Here is an 18,917-nt window from a genome sequence, read left to right as displayed (position 1 = left end):
ATTTATAAAAAACCCACAAATAACATCATACTCAATAGTGAAAAACTGAACATTCTCTCCCTAAGATCAAGAACACAGCAAAGAGGTCCATTCTCAACACCGCTATTCAACCAAGTACTAAGGTTTTACTGCAATAAGGCAAAAAGAAAAAAAAATGATTTTTCTAACAAGATGTAAAGATAAACAAATTGGGGGGAAAAAGGATCTATAGATTGGAAAGAAAAAAGTGATTTGCAGATGATCTGATCACATACATACAAAATTCTAGTAAGTCTATAAAAGAGCTACTAGAATGAATAAGCGAATTTTAGAAATTCCCAGGATTCAAGAATATACAAAAATGAGCTGTTATGTCTAAATGCTAGCAATCAAATAGAAAATGCAATTTCAAACAGCACTTACAACTACATAAAAATTAGGAAATAATTAAAAGATAAATGTAAACAAAATATATATAAGACCTTTACACCAAAAATAACAAAACACTGCTAAGAAATTCTAAAGAAGATTAGGTAAATGGCCCAATGTATTATGTTACCGGACTGGAAGACTCAATGTAGCAAAAACGTCAATTCCATACAAAATAAGCTGATTTTGAAATTTATATAGAAATGTAAAGGACACAGAATATTAAGACAATTATAAAAAAGAATAAAGGACTTATACTACCTGACTTAAAGATTAACAGAAACCTATAATAATCAATCAAGACCATGTGATATTCACTTTGATCAATGAAAGAAAATGTCAACAAACAGACCAACACATATTGATCAACAGATTCACAAAACATATTTCTGACAAAGGACCAGTACTCAGAATACATAAAGAACTTCTACAACTCAACAATAAAAAGACAAGCCAGTAAACAAGGGCATTTGAACAGGCATTTCACAAAAGAAATATAAATAGCCAATAACCACATGAAGATTTTCAACATCACTAGTTATGAGGGAAGTACAACAAAAAAATCACAATAACACTACACATTTACTAAAATGACTAAAATTCAAAGGATTGATGCTATCAAGCATAGGTGAGGATTAGATCAAGTAGAATTCTTATGTTTGGTGGGTAGGACTTTAAAATGGTATCAGTACTTTGAAAAACCATTTGTCTATCTCCTGTAAGGTAAACATAAAACCTTGCAATTGTACTCCTAAGTATTTACTCAAGAGAAATAAAAATATACATCCACAAAAAGACTTGTAGTATATAGAACCAATGTTCATAGCAGTTTTATTCATAATAGCCCCAAAGGGAAACAACTCAAACATCCATCAACAGATAAATGCATAAACAAATTGTGAAATACGGGTATCCCCCGCTTTTTGAAAGTTCAAGTTATGCCACTTAACTCTGATGAAAGACCTACATGAGTACTTGTTTTTGCTAACTGAAATAAATGTGAAGAGGATTTTTGCTTTTATGAAAAAAGATGAAAAGCAAAAATGGCATTCAGCATTTGTTTTGTAAGCAGCCCTTGTAAAGGCAGTGCGCACCATAAGCACCAAGAGTAGCTCTGCCACACTCCTTCCCCAGAACTTACACTCAACATCTCAGCATCAAGCCATCAGGGCTCTAAATTATGTCTGTAACCAACTGTGCTTTACCTCAACTTATTTTGTGTATCCATTAGCAAGATGGGTTTTAAGGCATCAGAAAACCCTAAGAAAGAGGGGGAGGGGCAGTCTAGAAATCCTCATAAGTTTTTCCATATAAACTAATGGTAATTATTTCTTTGCTTTATGACATTTCAGCTTACAAACAGTTTCACAGGAACGCTCTACTTTCAGATAGCGGAGAAGAAAAACCTGTACCCATACAATGGACTACTACTTGACTCCCCCCTCCAAAAGAAGTATAGTTTAAAGAAAAATGTGATAAATTGCATAATGCTGACCAGTTAACATCACTAGTAATAAGACTTACCAACATTATGTACCTTTGGTATTATGCTCTGAGAAGAATACACCATCTCTGTAGTGTTCTTCACAAATATGCATAAAACTTCAATCATGGGAAAAAATATCAGACAAATCCACATTGTGGAAGAGTTTAAAAAAATATCTAACTAGTACTCTTCAAAAGTGTCAAAGCAATGAAAAGACAGGACTGTTACAGAAGACACTAAGGAAATATGACAACTAAATGCAATGTGGGATCCTAGATTGGGATTAAGAACTTTAGTGGGAAAATTTGTAAAAACTAAATAACGTCTGTAGTTAAGTTAGTAGTACTACACTAATGTTAATTTCTTAGTTCTTATAATTGTACTGTGGTCAACTACAGTATAATTGTACTGTGGTCAACTATAGTCAGGTACAAGGTCACCATTAGAAGAGAATAGAGGCCAAATATTATTTTTGCAGCTCTTCCATAGGTCTAAAATTATTTCATAACTTTTTATAGTTTAAAAATGTTAGCGGTAAAAAAAAAGTGAATGAACTATTTACTGACAGACGCAACAACATCAACGAATCACAAAAACATTACGCTGAGCAAAAGAGGCCAAACACAAGAGTACATACTGGATGATTCCATTTATAGGAAATTCTGAAAAGGGCATACTATACTAATCCACAGCGACAAAAAGCCCTGAGGCAAAGGTGGAGTAAAAGGGAGAACGGACTTCAAAGAGGCAATGAGGGAACTTTTTGGAGTGATGGAAATATTCCTTATCTTTTTTTTTTTTTTGAGATTTTATTTATTTATTTGACAGAGACAGAGAGAGATCACAAGTAAAGCAGAGAAGGGGGGGAGGGGACACACGGGGGAGGCAGGCTCCCTACCCAGCAGAGAGCCCGATGCGGAGCTTGATCCCAGGACTCTAAGATCATGAGCGAACTGAAGGCAGAGGCTTAACCCACTGAGCCACCCAGGGGCCCCAGATATTCCTTATCTTAATTGTGGTGGTAGTTACACATGTGTATACATTTTGTCTAACTATATACTTAAAATGCATGTTTTATTGTATGTAACTTACTCCTCAATAGTGTTTATTAAAATTTAAAAAATAAGTTCATATTTTGAAGTATTTCACTTGAACAGTGCATATTTTATACAAGCTAAAGTCAAGTACAGTGATTCTTTTTTTAAATAGTTTTTAATTAATTTTTAAGTTTTTCATGACCTGATGCTCATCACAATAACTGTAATCCTGAATCCCCACTCCCTATTTTACAATACTTCACCCACCTCCCCTCTGGTAACCAGCAGTCTGTTCTCTATAGTTAAGAGTTTTTTGGTTTCTCTATCTCTCTTTCTCTTTTTTTTCCCCTTTGCTCATTTGTTTCTTATATTCCACATGAGTGAAATCATATGGTAGTTGTCTTTTTCTGACTGACTTATTTCACTTAGCATCATACTCTCAAGCTCCACCCTTTCACTGCAAATGCCAAGATTTCATTCTTTTTTATGACTGAATAATATTCCATTGTGTGTATGTATGTGTATCACATATTCTTTATCCAGTCATCAATCAATGGACAGGCTGCTTCTCTAATCTGGCTATCATAAATAATGCTGCTATAAACACAGAGGCGCAAGTATCCCTTTGAATTAGTGTTTTTGTAGTCTTTGGGTAAATACCCAGTAATGCAATTCCTAGATCATCGGGTGATTCTATTTTTAATTTTTTGAGAAAGCTCCATACTGTTTTCTACACTGCCTGCACCAGTCTGCACTGAACCCAATAGTGCACAAGGGATCCTTTTTCTCCACATCCTCGCCAACACCTAGTGTGTCTGTGTTTTTGATTTTAGCCATTCTGACAGGCATGAAGTGATACCTCATAGTAGTTTTATTTGCATTTCCTTGATGATGAATAATGTTGAGTATCTTTTCAAGTGTCTGTTGGCCATCTTTTGTCTACTTTGGAGAAATGGCTGTTCTCCGCATTTTTAATAAGATTATTGAGTTTTAGAAATTCTTTATGTGGGGCGCCTGGGTGGCTCAGTGGGTTAAAGCCTCTGCCTTCGGCTCAGGTCATGATCCCAGGGGCCTGGGATCGAGCCCCGCATGGGGCTCTTCGCTCAGCGGGGAGCCTGCTTCCTCCTCTATCTCTCTCTGCCTGCCTCTCAGCCTATCTCTATCTGTCAAATAAATAAATTTAAAAAAAAATCTAAAAAAAAAAATTCTTTATGTATTTTAGATACTAACTCTTTCTTGGATGTCATTTGCAAATACCTTCTCCCACTTAGTAGATTGTCTTTTAGTTTTGTTGACTGTTTTCTCCGCTGTGCGTAAGTTTATTTTAATGTAGTTTCTATAGTTTATTTGCTTTTGTTTGCCTTGCCTCAGGGGACCTATCTAGAAAAAAGTTGTTAGGCCTGATGTCAAAGAAACTACTGCCTCTGCTCTCTTCTAAGATTTTTACGGTTTCAGGTCTCACATTAAAGTCTTTATTCTTCTTACAGTTTTTAACTAATTCATCTAAGCTTTTATTTTAATAAAATATAGTGATTAATTCTTACACTGATTTATTAAAACTTAGGTACCCAAACTGTTCATTCAATATATATTTACTGAGCACCTACTACATGCCAGGCTTTAGGCAACACATAGGATATAGAAGTGAAAAAGAAAGCCCTTGCCCTTGAAGAACTCACAGGCCAATGTGGAGACAGGCAAGCAAACAAAAGCTGCAAATGATATATAAATTGCTATCAGCAAAATAAGTCAATCGGAGAAAGACAACTATCTCATGATCTCCCTGGTATGAGGAAGTGGAGATGAAACGTGGGAGGTTTGGGGGGTAGGAAAAGAATAAATGAAACAAGATGGGATTGGGAGGGAGACAAACCATAAGTGACTCAATCTCACAAAACAAACTGAGGGTTGCTGGGGGGAGGGGGAGTTATAGACATTGGGGAGGGTATGTGCTATGGTGAGTGCTGTGAAGTGTGTAAACCTGGTGATTCACAGACCTGTACCCCTGGGGATAAAAATACATTTTATGTTTATAAAAAAAATTTAAAAATTATAAATTGCTATCAGGAAATGATGTACCAAGGTGTCATGACTGCAGAGAAGACAATGTCTCACATGAGGCTTCAGAACAAATACAGACTCTTTCCAAGAACTTATCCTGTGAAGCTATTACATTTATTCCAGGGATGTTTATTCCAAATACTCAAAGCTTTCAAAAAACACTTTTTAATCTTGTCTCTGTACTTCACGGCACATTTTCTGATGAAAAGTCCTTAGCATTTCATGGGTGTGGTTGTTTTTTTTTTTTTAATAACAAAAGTTATTCTCAGATAAATTTAATGAATACTATTCTGGGAAACAGGAGGGAGTATAAGCCAATAAACTTGTTTCCCTATGTGCTTTATGAAGTGACGGTAGTACCCTAAGAGGACTAACAATGTTTTTCATCCAACACTATTTGTGGAAATAATGTATAGTCTCTCAAGGGGGACTCCTGTAAAGGGCATTACCCTTTTGAGTGCTTAAGTCCTGGTTGGTTGTTTAAGGAAGGGAGCTCAGTACTTTGAAATTATACCACACTATAAACGGTCATTGTTCAAAATGATAATTTAAACTTACCATAATAATATATATTATATATTACCATATTACCATAATTATAAATATTATATATTTATAATACCATATTTATAAATATTACCATATTACCATAATAATATATATTATAGTAAGTTTAAATTACCATTTTGAACAATGACAGTTTATAGTGTGGTATAATTTCTATATATATATATATATAAAATATATACAGGTGTGCATACACTCACATACACATATAAATGTATACTTAGATTTGAATCTCAGTTCAGCTACATCAAAGTTAAACACCCCTGGACAAAGTTCTTAGTGTCCCAGCATCATCTGTAAAATGATATCTGCCTCAATAACAATAATATCTGCCTCAGAGTTTTTGTAAATATTAAATAAGTGGCATGAATGAGATAATCCATGTTTTAAGTGAGATAATCTATTATTAGAACAGGACTTCCTTTGCACATAATAAGCACTTAATAAATGTTAATAATTATTATATTTATATATAAGCAAAGTATATTAGTATCTTCACTAAGAGTAATAAGTATTAAAATATGAAGTGGGATTTAAAAAACAAGCGAAAAGAAGCAATCATAAGGTATCTTTAAAGTGTAGAGACTTTTTTCAGTGACTTTCTCATTAAACAAGAGAATTCATTTTTTCATTGTTCTGCAGGAACATGTGGTTATCTCAATGCTCAGTAACAAAATGTGCCTGAACACCACAGCTTTTCAGTAAATACTAACAACTACCTCAATACAATGAGAATGTCTTAATAACCAAGGGGTTATTTTTCTTCCCATTAACTTTTTCTTCCCATTAACTTCTATTTCTGCTTTAGGTAGTATCTCTTTCAGCTGAATTATCTTACCATTCCTTTCACTGGAGAGGTAAAATTCTACAAATGAGAGAGACTGTAGGATTTTCTCCCAATCTGTAAAGAACTACCCTGAGAAAGTACAGTACTTCCAACTTCCTTTCTGAGAAGTGGTCCTAAAAGTGACTGTGTCCAATTAGAAAAATACGTAAGAATAAAAATGCAGCAAAAACAACTTTAAGGCAATAGAAAATGAAATAAACAACAAAGGGTATGGAGGGAAGAAAGGGAAATGCAAACCAAGTCAGTGTATATTTTTAATATATAACTTGTTTGGTACATAGCATGGCCACAACTATGAGACAACGACCTATAAACTGCATGTGTTCATTTTTGCATTATTCTATTACAATACATATTTACATACATTTATAATACATTTATATGTTATAATGCATATTATTATATTAGCCTAAATTGAACATCAAATTGAGATCTAATTTGAGATGGGTCTCGGTTTTCTAATACTGTTATAAGAGGTTTCTGAACATAAGTAAATTTATACATTTTAACATTTTTGTGTAAAGACAGTTATTTTTTTAGAGAAAATTTCTGAAAGATTCTTTTTCAAGTGTCATGACAATACACACATGCATGAACATACATATATACACATGCACTCAACTCAGTCTTTCATCTCTACTACTTAAGTGATTTTCACATCCAAATCAAGGAATTTTTAATAAAAACTTCCTAAGTTCTGAAAAGATCTTGCAAATATTAGCTAATCCATTGATGATTTCAAATATATCTCAGAGACAGGAAGGGAAAAACAGTATGCGCTGTGTTTAAAGTCTATCTGATAATGAACAAAGCAAATAGCTCTAATTTTTAAAAAGTCTTTACATAATGTATTTGTAATCATTTCAATGGAAATAAACACATTTTCCATTTGTCTTAAGAATAACATTAAAATTTTTAACTGGTAAAAAAAGTTTTCCTTTGGGAAAAAAAAAATAGTTTTCCTTGAGTAGAACAAAAGATACAAAACTCCATCATTGAAGAATAGTTTTAGAGAGTAAAGCCAAAAGTGCCCTGATATACACATTAATGTATAATTTCATCATACTATTTCTTACTAGGGACTCTAAAATAATTTAGCACTTGTTCTACTTATGCATCTTATGTAAATCTATCTTATGTAAATCTCAAGGATATCTGGTAATTTCAATATTCATAAATATCAATGGAAGGAGCTTTGATAACAAGAGCTTCTAGTAGCTAAATATAGGATTAAATAAATGTTTACTGAATTGCCTCCTGTAGACCCACTGTGTTATACTTAAAGCAGTTTTTAAGCAGTCAAAAAGTGCTACTCACCAGCAAGTGTATAATCCATATCAAAACCAAAACACTTTATTTTTTCCATCGCTAAACTTCGGTTCACAAACACCCTAAAAAAAGAAGCAAAAAATGATCTCTCAATTAACACTGAAGCAAATCCCCCCAAAATTATTAAGTTTAATGTAATTATTTGGTTATCTTTCTAGATTTTTTTCATTTAAATACCAATATTAAGATTCATAACAGGAGCACCTGGGTGGCTCAGTTGGTTATGCATCTGCCTTCGGCTCAGGTCATGATCTCAGGATCCTGGGATGGAGCCCCCACTCCCGCATCAGGGCTCTGGCTCCCTGCTCAGCAGTGAGTCTGCTTCTCCCTCTCCCTTTGCCCCTCTTCCTATTTGTGCCCTCTCTCTCCTTCTCAAATAAATACATGAAATTTTTAAAAAAGGAATGCCTGGGTGGCTCAATCATTAAGCTCAGGTCATGATTCCAGGGTCCTGGGATAGAGTCCTGCATCAAGCTCCTTGCTCAGCAAGGAGCCTGCTTCTCTCTCTGCCTATTCCAGCTGCTGTTCCCTCTGCTTGTGTCTGACAAATAAACAAATAAAATTTTTTTAATCTTAAAAGAAATTCATAACTAAAATTCTTCAAGTCCTTCTTATAAATGAAATCAGGTATTATATGGAAATATATGTATTTTCTTCCTGTGCCATGTGCTAAAGACTTCAGAGAATCAGCTCTCTTTTTCTAAGTCTGACCCCCAAGACAAGCTTATTTTTGAGGTTTTATAATATATTCATTCATTTATAATTTATTTAAACAGTGTTCACTTAAAGCCTACAACATGCCAGATACTAAACACATAAACATAAACGGATTTGTTCAAACACTTAATGCTCACTATATCCCAAACAAGGTACATGATACAGCAGTGAATGAACAAGAGCACCTGCCCCTTATGGAACTTCTATTTTCATTTACAATCTCTATCCCTGAGGAATTCAGCCTAGTAGGAGAGACACTTACCCACGAATAATTTTAACAACTCAATAAATGCTACAAAATAAGACAGAGGCAAGAATACCACTTCCTTAGAGACCAGAAGAGAGATATGAGCTGAATCTTAAGCAAGCAGTAGAAGTGTTCCAATTGGACAAAGCGACAAAGGCAATCCAGGCAGAATAACCAAGCAAGGACAAGGTTTACAGTGAACTATAAAACATTTACTACAGCTGGAGCTGAGGAGTTTTCTTTGGTTTTGCTTTTCTGATTGTTTCTGCAAAAGGAGGTTTTCCAGAAGGGCAGGGGTAGGGAGAAGGGGCAATAACAGCTATGGAGCTAAAAAGGTTAGTAGGAGTTAAAATCATGAAGACTCTGTATGCCACATTAGAGTTTGGACTTTATTGTGCAAGCAAGGACAAATTATCAGATTTTGAACAAATGAAATAATCAGATTCAAATTACAGAAAGATCACTTTTGAAGATAAATTATACATTTAGGGAAAACTAAATGTATAACAGAATGGTAAATCATCAAATGATGATGTTTTGGGCTAAGTTTTAATCATCTCTGAAAACAAAAGTATCCTTTTGGGGTACCTAGGTGTCTTAGTCGGTGAAGTGACCAACTCTTTTGATTTCATCTCAGGTCATGATCTCCGCGTCGTGAGATCAAGACCCACATTAGGGTCCGTGCTGGACATGGAGCATGCTTGGGATTCTCGCTCTCCCTCCTAACCTCTCCCTCTGCCCCCCCCACCCCTCTCTTAAAAACACACTCACACACATCCTTTCCAACTCATCTCCAGCTGAACAGCCAGAATTACTGAATGGTTTATCCTCTTATTACCAAACCTTTTCTTTGCCTTCATTTTAGAAGTAACTATGAGAAATGAGAATGCTACAAGTCACCTAGAAAACTTCTTAAAAAAATAAGATGCCTGAGCTGGGCTCCTATTCATGATGTAGGTCACTAATCTCCAAAGAGGAGTGACTATACCAGTAGATGCAGAAGACATCACTGGGTACAAAAAGAAGACATCAGAACTTTTACTGATACTTATTTCATCATTTAAATACACCTAATTTGTATATGTTTTCTACTATATATAAATAAGGACAACAGTACACGAAGGGATGAATGTTCTACGTTTTAACTGATGGAATATTGAGGAGTTTGGGAACCACTAATCTGGGTAATGACTCTTCAGCAACTCATTTACTATTTCAAATTTATTTTTATTATTTCAAATTTTAACAGAAAGCTTTTCCTCTCATCTCAGAATGTATGCACCAATTTTAAATGCAGACCAAAAATCAAGTATTTGCTTAGAAATATTTTAATCAAGGACTTAAAATCAATAGACCCTTAAATTAAGAATGATTAATCTTGGGGCACCTGGGTGGCTCAGTGGGTTAAAGCCTCTGCCTTCGGCTCAGGTCATGATTCCGGGGTCCTGGGATCAAGCCCCACATCAGGCTCTCTGCTCAGCGGAGAGCCTGCTTCCTCCTCTCTCTCTCTCTCTCTCTCTCTCTGTCTCTCTCTCTGCCTGCCTGTCTGCCTACTTGTGATCTCTGTCAAATAAATAAATAAAATCTTTAAAAAAAATGATTAATCTTCTGAAAAATATGAAAATCATGACTTATCTTAGTGTGTTATGCACACTAGATTAGCTCTATAAAACCCTTAGTTCCTGAGAACTAAATCCTGAGAATTAATGCCAGTATTGGTATTTAGCTCCTTATTTCTATAACACTGTAGATTAACACTTTATTTTTCTAATGGGATTAGGTACATCAATTATGCTTTAACTGGTTTATCTACTAAGTACAGATGAGCTATATATGAAAGTCAATGTTTAGAATGCAAGCAATACTGAGTCTTGTATATTAGCTTTGCCACCAACTAACGGTGGACTATGTTTTATATTATATATTTATATTTATAATTCTTCTTACCCTCAAATTACTATAGGAACAGTCCTTTGGATTTTTGGCTTCCTATGCAGATAGAGGTTTCTCTTTTCCCTTTTCTTGGGACTTCTTTTTCCCTTAATTAGACCTGCTGGTCTCCTATTTTAAGTTGCCCTAATATAGGTCCTTTTTAATGGATGGGAGGGAGAGAGAAGCTTAATGCATAGCTGAAAGATACAAGGAACTATAAGGTAAGTGACACCCACCCAAATCTTTTTAAACACCCACAAACCCAAATATGTCACCATGACCTTTCTACCACTTCATCAAATTTCACCCTCCTTTTACTGATAAAAGCATCTACTTTACTATCAAACCTTTTCTCAGTTACGTAAATCCTTTTGAAGGCCAAGAGGGGTAAGACACAAAGCGATGGTTCTAACTCTGGAAACCAAATGTTGCCACTGAAGATTATGTTTTTCAAACACACTCTCAATTCAGGCTAGAGGCCAACTGGATCAAATCCTTGATCAGAGCCCAAACAGCTGACATGCCTAAAATATTCTATGGGAATTCAGGCAGGAATGACTGGGAAGATTCTTGTGATACAACCCAGGAGGGATATATGCTGGGATCATATGATAAAAGAAACAGCTTTGCTTCTGATAGAATGATGTGAGCTGGTTTCAGGCACAGCTCAAATCACAGGGTAAAAAACAGACTTTCCTAATATCAATCAATCAGTGCTAAAGGTTGAAGGAAACTATCAACAGACCCAGCAAGATAGCTTGCCAGTTTCTCTCTTGGTCAGAAGAAAGATTAAGTCTGTACTCCTTTATCACATTATTTTAAGGATATGAAGATTATAATGCACCTTAGGTGTATTATCCATAGAAACTCTTGGAATCACATATGTTTGGATTATGAAAATCTATTGTTTTTGCCAAAATTATCACTGCTAAATATCCATCAAATTGCAGTCCTTCCCCTTTGATTAACTTGTCACCTTATTCAATCAGCGCATTTGTTGAAAGCCTACCACGAAGCCCATACCACTTTGTTTCAGGGATTATTAGACTGAAGAAAGACTCTTTAGATGCTTAACTTAAGGAAATAAGATGTTGTCTTATGAAGACCTTCAACTAAATATTATCTTTTCATTTTCATTCAAAATAAGTAACCTCATCCATAGAAGCAATTCCTGAATATAAGAAAGAAGCAATCACTTCTGTCTCCTCTTCTCATTCCTATTACGAAACAACAAGAAAAATCTCACATATGTTTTTTCATCTCTTCTTTCCCTAATTTTTGCTATAAGACATGGGAGGGAAGGGCAATAGGCAACTAAATCTAATTTGTGTGTGAATATCTAAAGTGTATTAAGTAAACCTATAATGACAAAAGGGAACAGCTGGATCATAGAAAACTGCAATAATACATACTCGAAGATTTACAAAGATAATAAACATCCAAAGGCTGAAAGTGTGCACTGACTTCAGGAGAGAGGCAGCCTGGGGCCAGAAATATCATGTCTCCAGGATACAGTCTTCAAGAGAAACAATCTCTTGGCCTCAAACTAATCACTATTCTTTACTGTTATAACAAAAGAGAGTATTAGGCACTCTATCAGTTAAAAGGCTGACTCCCTGTCCCACCATACATTTAAAACAAAAGATCGTATCTGCTTGGAGAATTCAAAAATTTCTGTTGGTCCCAGGGCCTTGACTCTGTCTTTGCCAATGCCAATTTACTTGTGACACTTTTCTAAATTATTAACCAGTGGAACACACTCCACTATAGAGCTCCACTTCAAGAATGTGAATACATTTGTGAAATTAACTTTCCAAAACTTACTTTAAATAAAGCACGAAGTCTCCAAAAGCATGACTGACCTAAGCATCCAACCTTAAAATGCAATTATCAGCCAGAAATTCCTACATATTAAGGCATTTGATACAGATTTGAGCATTAACAAGTGAAACAATCTTTAGGAAACAACACATAAAACCTGGCACTATAAAACCAGGCACAGATTTAGACAGAGAAAAATATAACAGCTTTTACTATCATATCCTACCACAGTAAGGCATGAAATTTAAAGAAATTCTATCCAAGTAAATACACATATTAACCATAAGAAGTAAGACTATGTGTTTTAAGAATAGGGATCTAATATCTTCATATTTAAGGCACATGAACATGCAATTTACTAAATTTGGAATTTTTTAAGTAGCAAACTCTCAGTGGTTTTGAGATTTAAATCGTAATTCAAAGCAGCATTACCTCATCTGTCACTGGTTGCCGTTCTGCAGTGTGTGAAACTATCTGAGTCAATGAGTTCTTGAAGTCACATAACAAAATTCTTCTTTAAGCTCCTGGTATAATTTACTTCTGTGTAACTTTAACCTCACTTCAAAAAGACTGCTTTAGTCTGAAACAAGACCCTCAATAGCATGTATCTCTGAGACTGTTGGAGAAAACACCTCTGTGTCTAATTTAACTTGTCATTGGATATCACTGTTGCTCCACACAAATCCATTTGGAATAGAGTTTCTTTGGCAATGGTGAACTTTATCCCTAGCTCCTCCCCCTGCCTAGAGTCACAATTTCCTGGCCAAGAGCCCAGCAACAGTTACTGCAACAACAAATGAGACTAAAGATGCAAGTATAAAATCTTCTTAGGCATGTTTTGGTTATGGGTTTGTGTAATAATATACTCAAAGCTTGTTGCAATCAAAGAAAAGTTACAAGTGCTGTTTCGAGATCAGATCGAGAGTACAAATTTAGATTATGAACCAAACAATGTCTCTTTGTATGTATGTGTGTTTACTTAATAAAAATATGCCATAATGTGGATCGCTGTTGAATATCTAATTTTAGTATCTTTCTCCCCAAACTAGTTTCTATTTCTACTTTTGACACTCTCATTTTACCACTCAACCCTAAAATTGAGTAAATATTATTTCCTCTCCCTCAAATCCACATCATCTCATTTGCCTTCATTTAAATTTCCAAATGTCAAGGGTGCCTGGGTGGCTCAGTTAGTCAAGCATCTGCCTTCTGCTCAAGTCATGCAGATCCAAGGGTCCTGGGGAGCAAGGAGCCTGCTTCTCCCTCTATCCCTCCCTCTGCTCATGCTTTCTCTCACTCTCTCTCAAATAAATAAATAAAATCTTTAAAAAAAAAATACATTTCCAAATGTCTATCGAAACCAAATCTTCCATTTAATTCATACTGCTACCAACTTGTCCAGGTCCTTGTTAACTCATTAACTCTTCAGCAATCACCTTCCAATTGTTCTGTCTGTGCACTAACAGCCAAACTGATTGTTTTGAAGTACTGCTACTCAAAGTGTGGTGTGTGGTCCACAGACCAATACTGTTCTGTGAATGGTTGTTACAAATCCATAACATGATACATACAGAAATTGCAAGTATTTAGAAACTCTCATAGCAATTGTGAAACTTTACATTTGTTGACTGTAATAAAAAAAAAAAAAAAATGCAGGTGTGCCTGGCTGGCTCAGTCCAAGGAGCAAGCAACTCTTGATCTCAGTGTCAGAGTTTGAGCCCCATGTTGGGTGTAGAGATTAAATAAACTTAAAAAAATATAGAGATCCCCAGGTCTCTTCATTTTCCTAGTAATTCATTTTTATTATATTTTGTAAATGCATCAATTTGAAAAGACTGGGATGAAAACAAAACAAATGATCCCTCATCACTGATAGTTTGAGAAGAACCGTCCTGAAGCCCAGCTCCAACCATGTCACTCTCCTACTTAATAACCTTTAGACATTCCCCACTACCTACCCAAATTATACAAGTTTTTGTATCTTCAAGGAGTTCAAAGCTTTTCACCATCTTTCCAAAATCAGTTTTATCTCATATTGCTCCATATCATGCACCTTTTGCTCCAATAATCAAAATGAACTACTCACTATTTCCTAAAGGTACCCTGAGGCTTCATTTACACTGTTCCCTATACTTGACATGCTCTCCTCAGTTATCTCTAATTTTTCAAGACACAGCAATCTCAACTGACTTCTTCCAGAAACCACTCTGGCTGTGCCACATAACTACAGGCAGAGATGCCTCTGGGTCTCAGATTACTTTTCTACGTAATGAAAGAGTATTATAGAGTTGTGATCCATCTGAGAGGTTTGAATATTCGAAATCCTTTATTTTGGCTTGTGGTATATTTTGTCACATACATAAAATACACAGGTAGTTCTTTTATTCTTTACTGGATTATGAACTTTGAGGTCAGGATTTACTGCCTTCCCAAAACTTACCATAAGGCCTTATATAGAGCAGACACAACATTTAGTTGAGTACTGGGTTTCTTTTGGGGGTAGTAAAAATGTTCTAAAATTAAACAGTGATATTGGTTGCACAACTGAATTGGACACTTTAAAAAGTGAATTGGATGGTATGGGAACTATATTTCTATAAAGTTGTTATATAAAAAGCATAATTGCAAGACCTCATTCTGCCTTTATGTCCCTATCCTTCAGGAAAAAGTATGCTTGGTGATACAAAAATATATAGGTAAGAACTTTCTAATTTATGAAATGGATTCCTAAAAATTGAAATTCAAATACCATGGATATAAAGACACAATAAAACATTCTGGACTAGATTTTATAAAAGAAAAAAATGATTTAAGTAGCATTAGTTTTTGTTTTCATAAACTTCAGCCAATAATTTACTAATAAGTCTGAATATTTTCTCTGAAGAACACCCTCAGGAGGGATACATTTTATCACATTGTGCCAAGAGAACAGAAGCCTGTGCTTTTAGAGCCTGAACACCAAGGGCGCCTGGGTGGCTCAGTGGGTTAAGCATCGGCCTCCGGTTCAGATCATGATCTCAGGATCCTAAGATCCATGCCTGCGTGGAGCCTGGAGTCAGGCTCCATGCTCAGTGAGGAGTTTGCTACTCCCTCTTCATCTGGCCCTCTCCCAGCTCATGATTTCTTTCTCTCTCTCTCAAAAAAAATTAAATATTTTTAATGAATAAATAAAAGTCTGAACAATAAGCATGTTATCATTTCTAAAATAAAACATGAATTAATTATAATATTCACTTTTCTCAAATATTCAATATAAAAATCTTCTGGTGAAAAGATGTGACTATGATGACATACACAGAAAACAAAAGATGATTAAAATTTGAGATACCATCACTTGTCAAACTCACCCATATTATATGCCACTAAAAGGGGGCGATGCCCAAGAAAATTTAGGGCCTCATAAAGCTAGAATCTCACAGGGCTACCCATAACATGAAGAAAAAGAATAAATCAATCTGCAACATAGAAGAAACACACAAAATTTGTACATCTCAGCCCTGACATGGTCAAGGACAGGGGAAAAACCTCCCCTTGAGGATGTGAGGAGTCATGTAGTTGGCCTGTGATCTGAATTTACACTACTAGGATGGTTAATATCGCCACTAGGTGACTAAAAGAAATACAATTATTTGGAAGAACTCATCTTAATTCTAGGTGGTATTCTGCTAGATGCAGCACAATTTCAGAAATGTTTAAGTGTTTAAAAATGTATATAAAATACGAAAAGTACTGATCACACTATCTTTCCACTCAAGCTTTTGAAGCAGACTTTAAGGAAGAGACATTAAAATTCCTTTCACCTTCTTTCCCAAATGAAGGAACTGCAGTAATGAGAGCAGGATGGCAGGGAATAAAAGAAAAGACTAGCAAATGAAAAATACACAAATTAAGAGAGAAACTAAAGACAGTATACTCTGAATATAAATTTACTGTTCTAGAATCCTGGTCTAATTAAATACAAGTTTTTCCAATCCCTTTTTTCCTATTTTCCAATAAGTTCTTTTTCATTTTTTCTCCACAATTTTTTTTAAAAGATTTTATTTATTTATTCAAGAGGGAGGTAGAACTGGACTGAACGGACAAGCAGACTCCCTGCTGAGCACCAAGCCCTATGCAATGCGGGTCTATATTTCAGGATCCTGAGACCATAACCTGAGCCAAAACCAAGAGTTGGAGCCTAACCAACTGAGCCACCCAGGCACTCCTCTCCTCAAATTTTTAAAGTAAAGACCAATGGTAACAGTGTATAGAGGATAATTTATAAAATGCAGCAAAACACAAAGCTGAATTTTGCAGAATAAAAGTGAAAAGAAAGTATGATTATCCAATGTTATCATTAGGCCAACTTAACAACTGTACTGACTGTGCCTATAATGGAAAAGACAGGTCAAAATCTAGAATTTAGGGGAGCCTGGGTGGCTCAGTTGGTTAAGCCTCCGCCCCTCAGTTTCAGCTCAGGTCATGATCCCAGGGATCCTGGGATCCATCGCTGAGACAGACAAGTTCTGCACTAAGCAGGGAGTCAGTTTCTATGCCTCTCTCCTTCTCCCCAGGGCTCATGTACTCTCTCTCTACATACAAAATAAAGGAATCTTTTTAAGATTTTATTTATTTGAGAAAGAGACTGTGCACAAGCAGGGGGAACAGCAGAGGAAGAGGGAGAAGCAGGCTCCCCACTGAGCAGGAAGCCCGACATGGAGCTCCATCCCAGAACCCTGGGATCATGACCTGAGCTGAAGGCAGATGCTTAACCAACTGAGCCACCTAGACACCCCTAAAATAAAGAATTTTTTTTAATCTAGAATTTAAAATAAAAGCAAATGATAAAACTCATAACCTAAAGCATCTGTATTTTCCCAAATACCTTCCCTTGAATAAGAATAAACAATAACATGGGCACCTGGGTCGCACAGTTGGTTAAGCCTTAGATACTTGATTTCAGCTCAAGTCAGGATCTCAGGGTCCTGAGACTGAGCCCTGTCTGGAGCTCCACACTGGGTGTGGAACCTGCTTAAGAGTCTCTCCCTCCCCTTGCTCCTCCTCCCCCTACCCCACTCTGCCCCCCGGGGTTCACACTCTCTTTCAAATAAAATCTTAAAAAAAAAAAAAAAAAAAGTACTACCCAAACTCCTTTCTCTTTTGCATTCTCATCAGCAATAGGAGTACAAGGTGCTCAAATATTGTCTGTGTTTTTAATTTTAGTCATTCTAGTGGGTCTGCAATGGTATCTTGTTGTGGTTTTGTTTATTTTTTTTTAAAGACTTATTTATTTATTTGACAGATAGAGACCACAAGTAGGCAGAGGCAGGCAGAGAGAGAGGAGGAAGCAGGCTCCCTGCTGAGCAGAGAGCCTGATACGGGGCTCAATCCCAGGACCCTGGGATCACGACCTGAGCCAAAGGCAGAGACTTTAACCCACTGAGCCATCCAGGCGCCCCTCTTGTTGTGGTTTTAATTCCTATTTCCCTAATGACTAATGAGAATGAGGTAGAGCATCTTTTGAAGTGCTTATTGGCCATCTTTTTTTCTGTGTGAAATATCCATTCAAATCTTTTGTCCATTTTTTTCTTAAAGATTTTATTTATTTATTTATGAGAGAGAGAGAAAAAGCACAAGCAGAGGGATTGGTAGGCAGAGGAAGAAACAGGCTCCCAGCTGAGCAAGGAGCCCTATGCAGGACCTGATCCTAGGACCCTGGGATCATGACCTGAACTGAAGGCAGAGGCTCTAACCCACTGAGCCACCCAGGCGTCCCTCTTTTTGCCCATTTTTAAACTGGGTTTGTTTGTCTTATTATTATGCTGTGCAAATTCTTCATATATTTTGGATGTAAGTCCTTTACTAGATACATATGTACTGAGAATACCTTCTCCAGTCTGTGGCTTGCCTTTTCATTTTCTTAATGGTGTCTTTCAAATAGAGTTGTTTTGCTTTTGTTGTTATTGCTGTCGTTGTTTTAATGAAACACAATTTATCAATTTTGACTTTCATGTTATGTATTTTACCTAAGAAATTTTTAGCTAATTCAAGGTCACAAAGATTTTCACCTATAGTTTACTTTTTACTTTTATATTTAGGTCTAGGATCTATTTGTGTTATTTTTTATATATAGTTTGAGGTAAGGGTTGAGGTGCATTTTTTTCCTATATGAATGTTCAGTTGTTCCAGCCATTGAAATACCTTGGCCTCACTGCTGAAAATCAATTGAAAAAAAAAAATATATATATATATATGTATATATATATATATCTCTGCGGGTCTATGAATTCACTATTAGGTTTCACGATCCACATATGTCTCTCCTTACACTAATACCACACACTGTCACCATTACTGTTGGTTTACATTATATTCAAGTATAGTTTTTGGTAGTTTAACTATAATAACAAACTTTTCCTATTACTATTAGAAAAATATTTCATAGATATCAAATGAAAGACTATCTACATGTCCAAATACCACACA

At 35.7% G+C, this 18,917-nt stretch overlaps 1 protein-coding gene across 4 annotated transcripts in view; it reads right to left on the bottom strand.

Annotated features, from left to right (window-relative positions):
• NT5C2 (5'-nucleotidase, cytosolic II) overlaps positions 1-18,917 on the bottom strand; it is a 75,259-nt gene that overhangs the window by 37,002 nt on the left and 19,340 nt on the right. For 3 of the 4 annotated variants that reach the window (XM_032881115.1, XM_032881118.1, XM_032881127.1), the window contains exon 2: positions 7,724-7,797. In XM_032881115.1, coding sequence (XP_032737006.1) covers positions 7,724-7,797 — 74 coding nt within the window. Of the gene's footprint in view, positions 1-7,723; positions 7,798-12,884; positions 13,037-18,917 lie in introns of those variants that run through there. The other variant, XM_032881137.1, reaches the window with a different exon arrangement.

The sequence above is a fragment of the Lontra canadensis genome, unplaced genomic scaffold, assembly GCF_010015895.1.
Source record: "Lontra canadensis isolate GAN:19392208 unplaced genomic scaffold, GSC_riverotter_1.0 scaffold3, whole genome shotgun sequence".
NCBI lineage: Eukaryota > Metazoa > Chordata > Mammalia > Carnivora > Mustelidae > Lontra > Lontra canadensis.
Note: the sequence above shows the minus strand (reverse complement) of the source record. Positions and strands in the feature narration are given on the sequence as shown.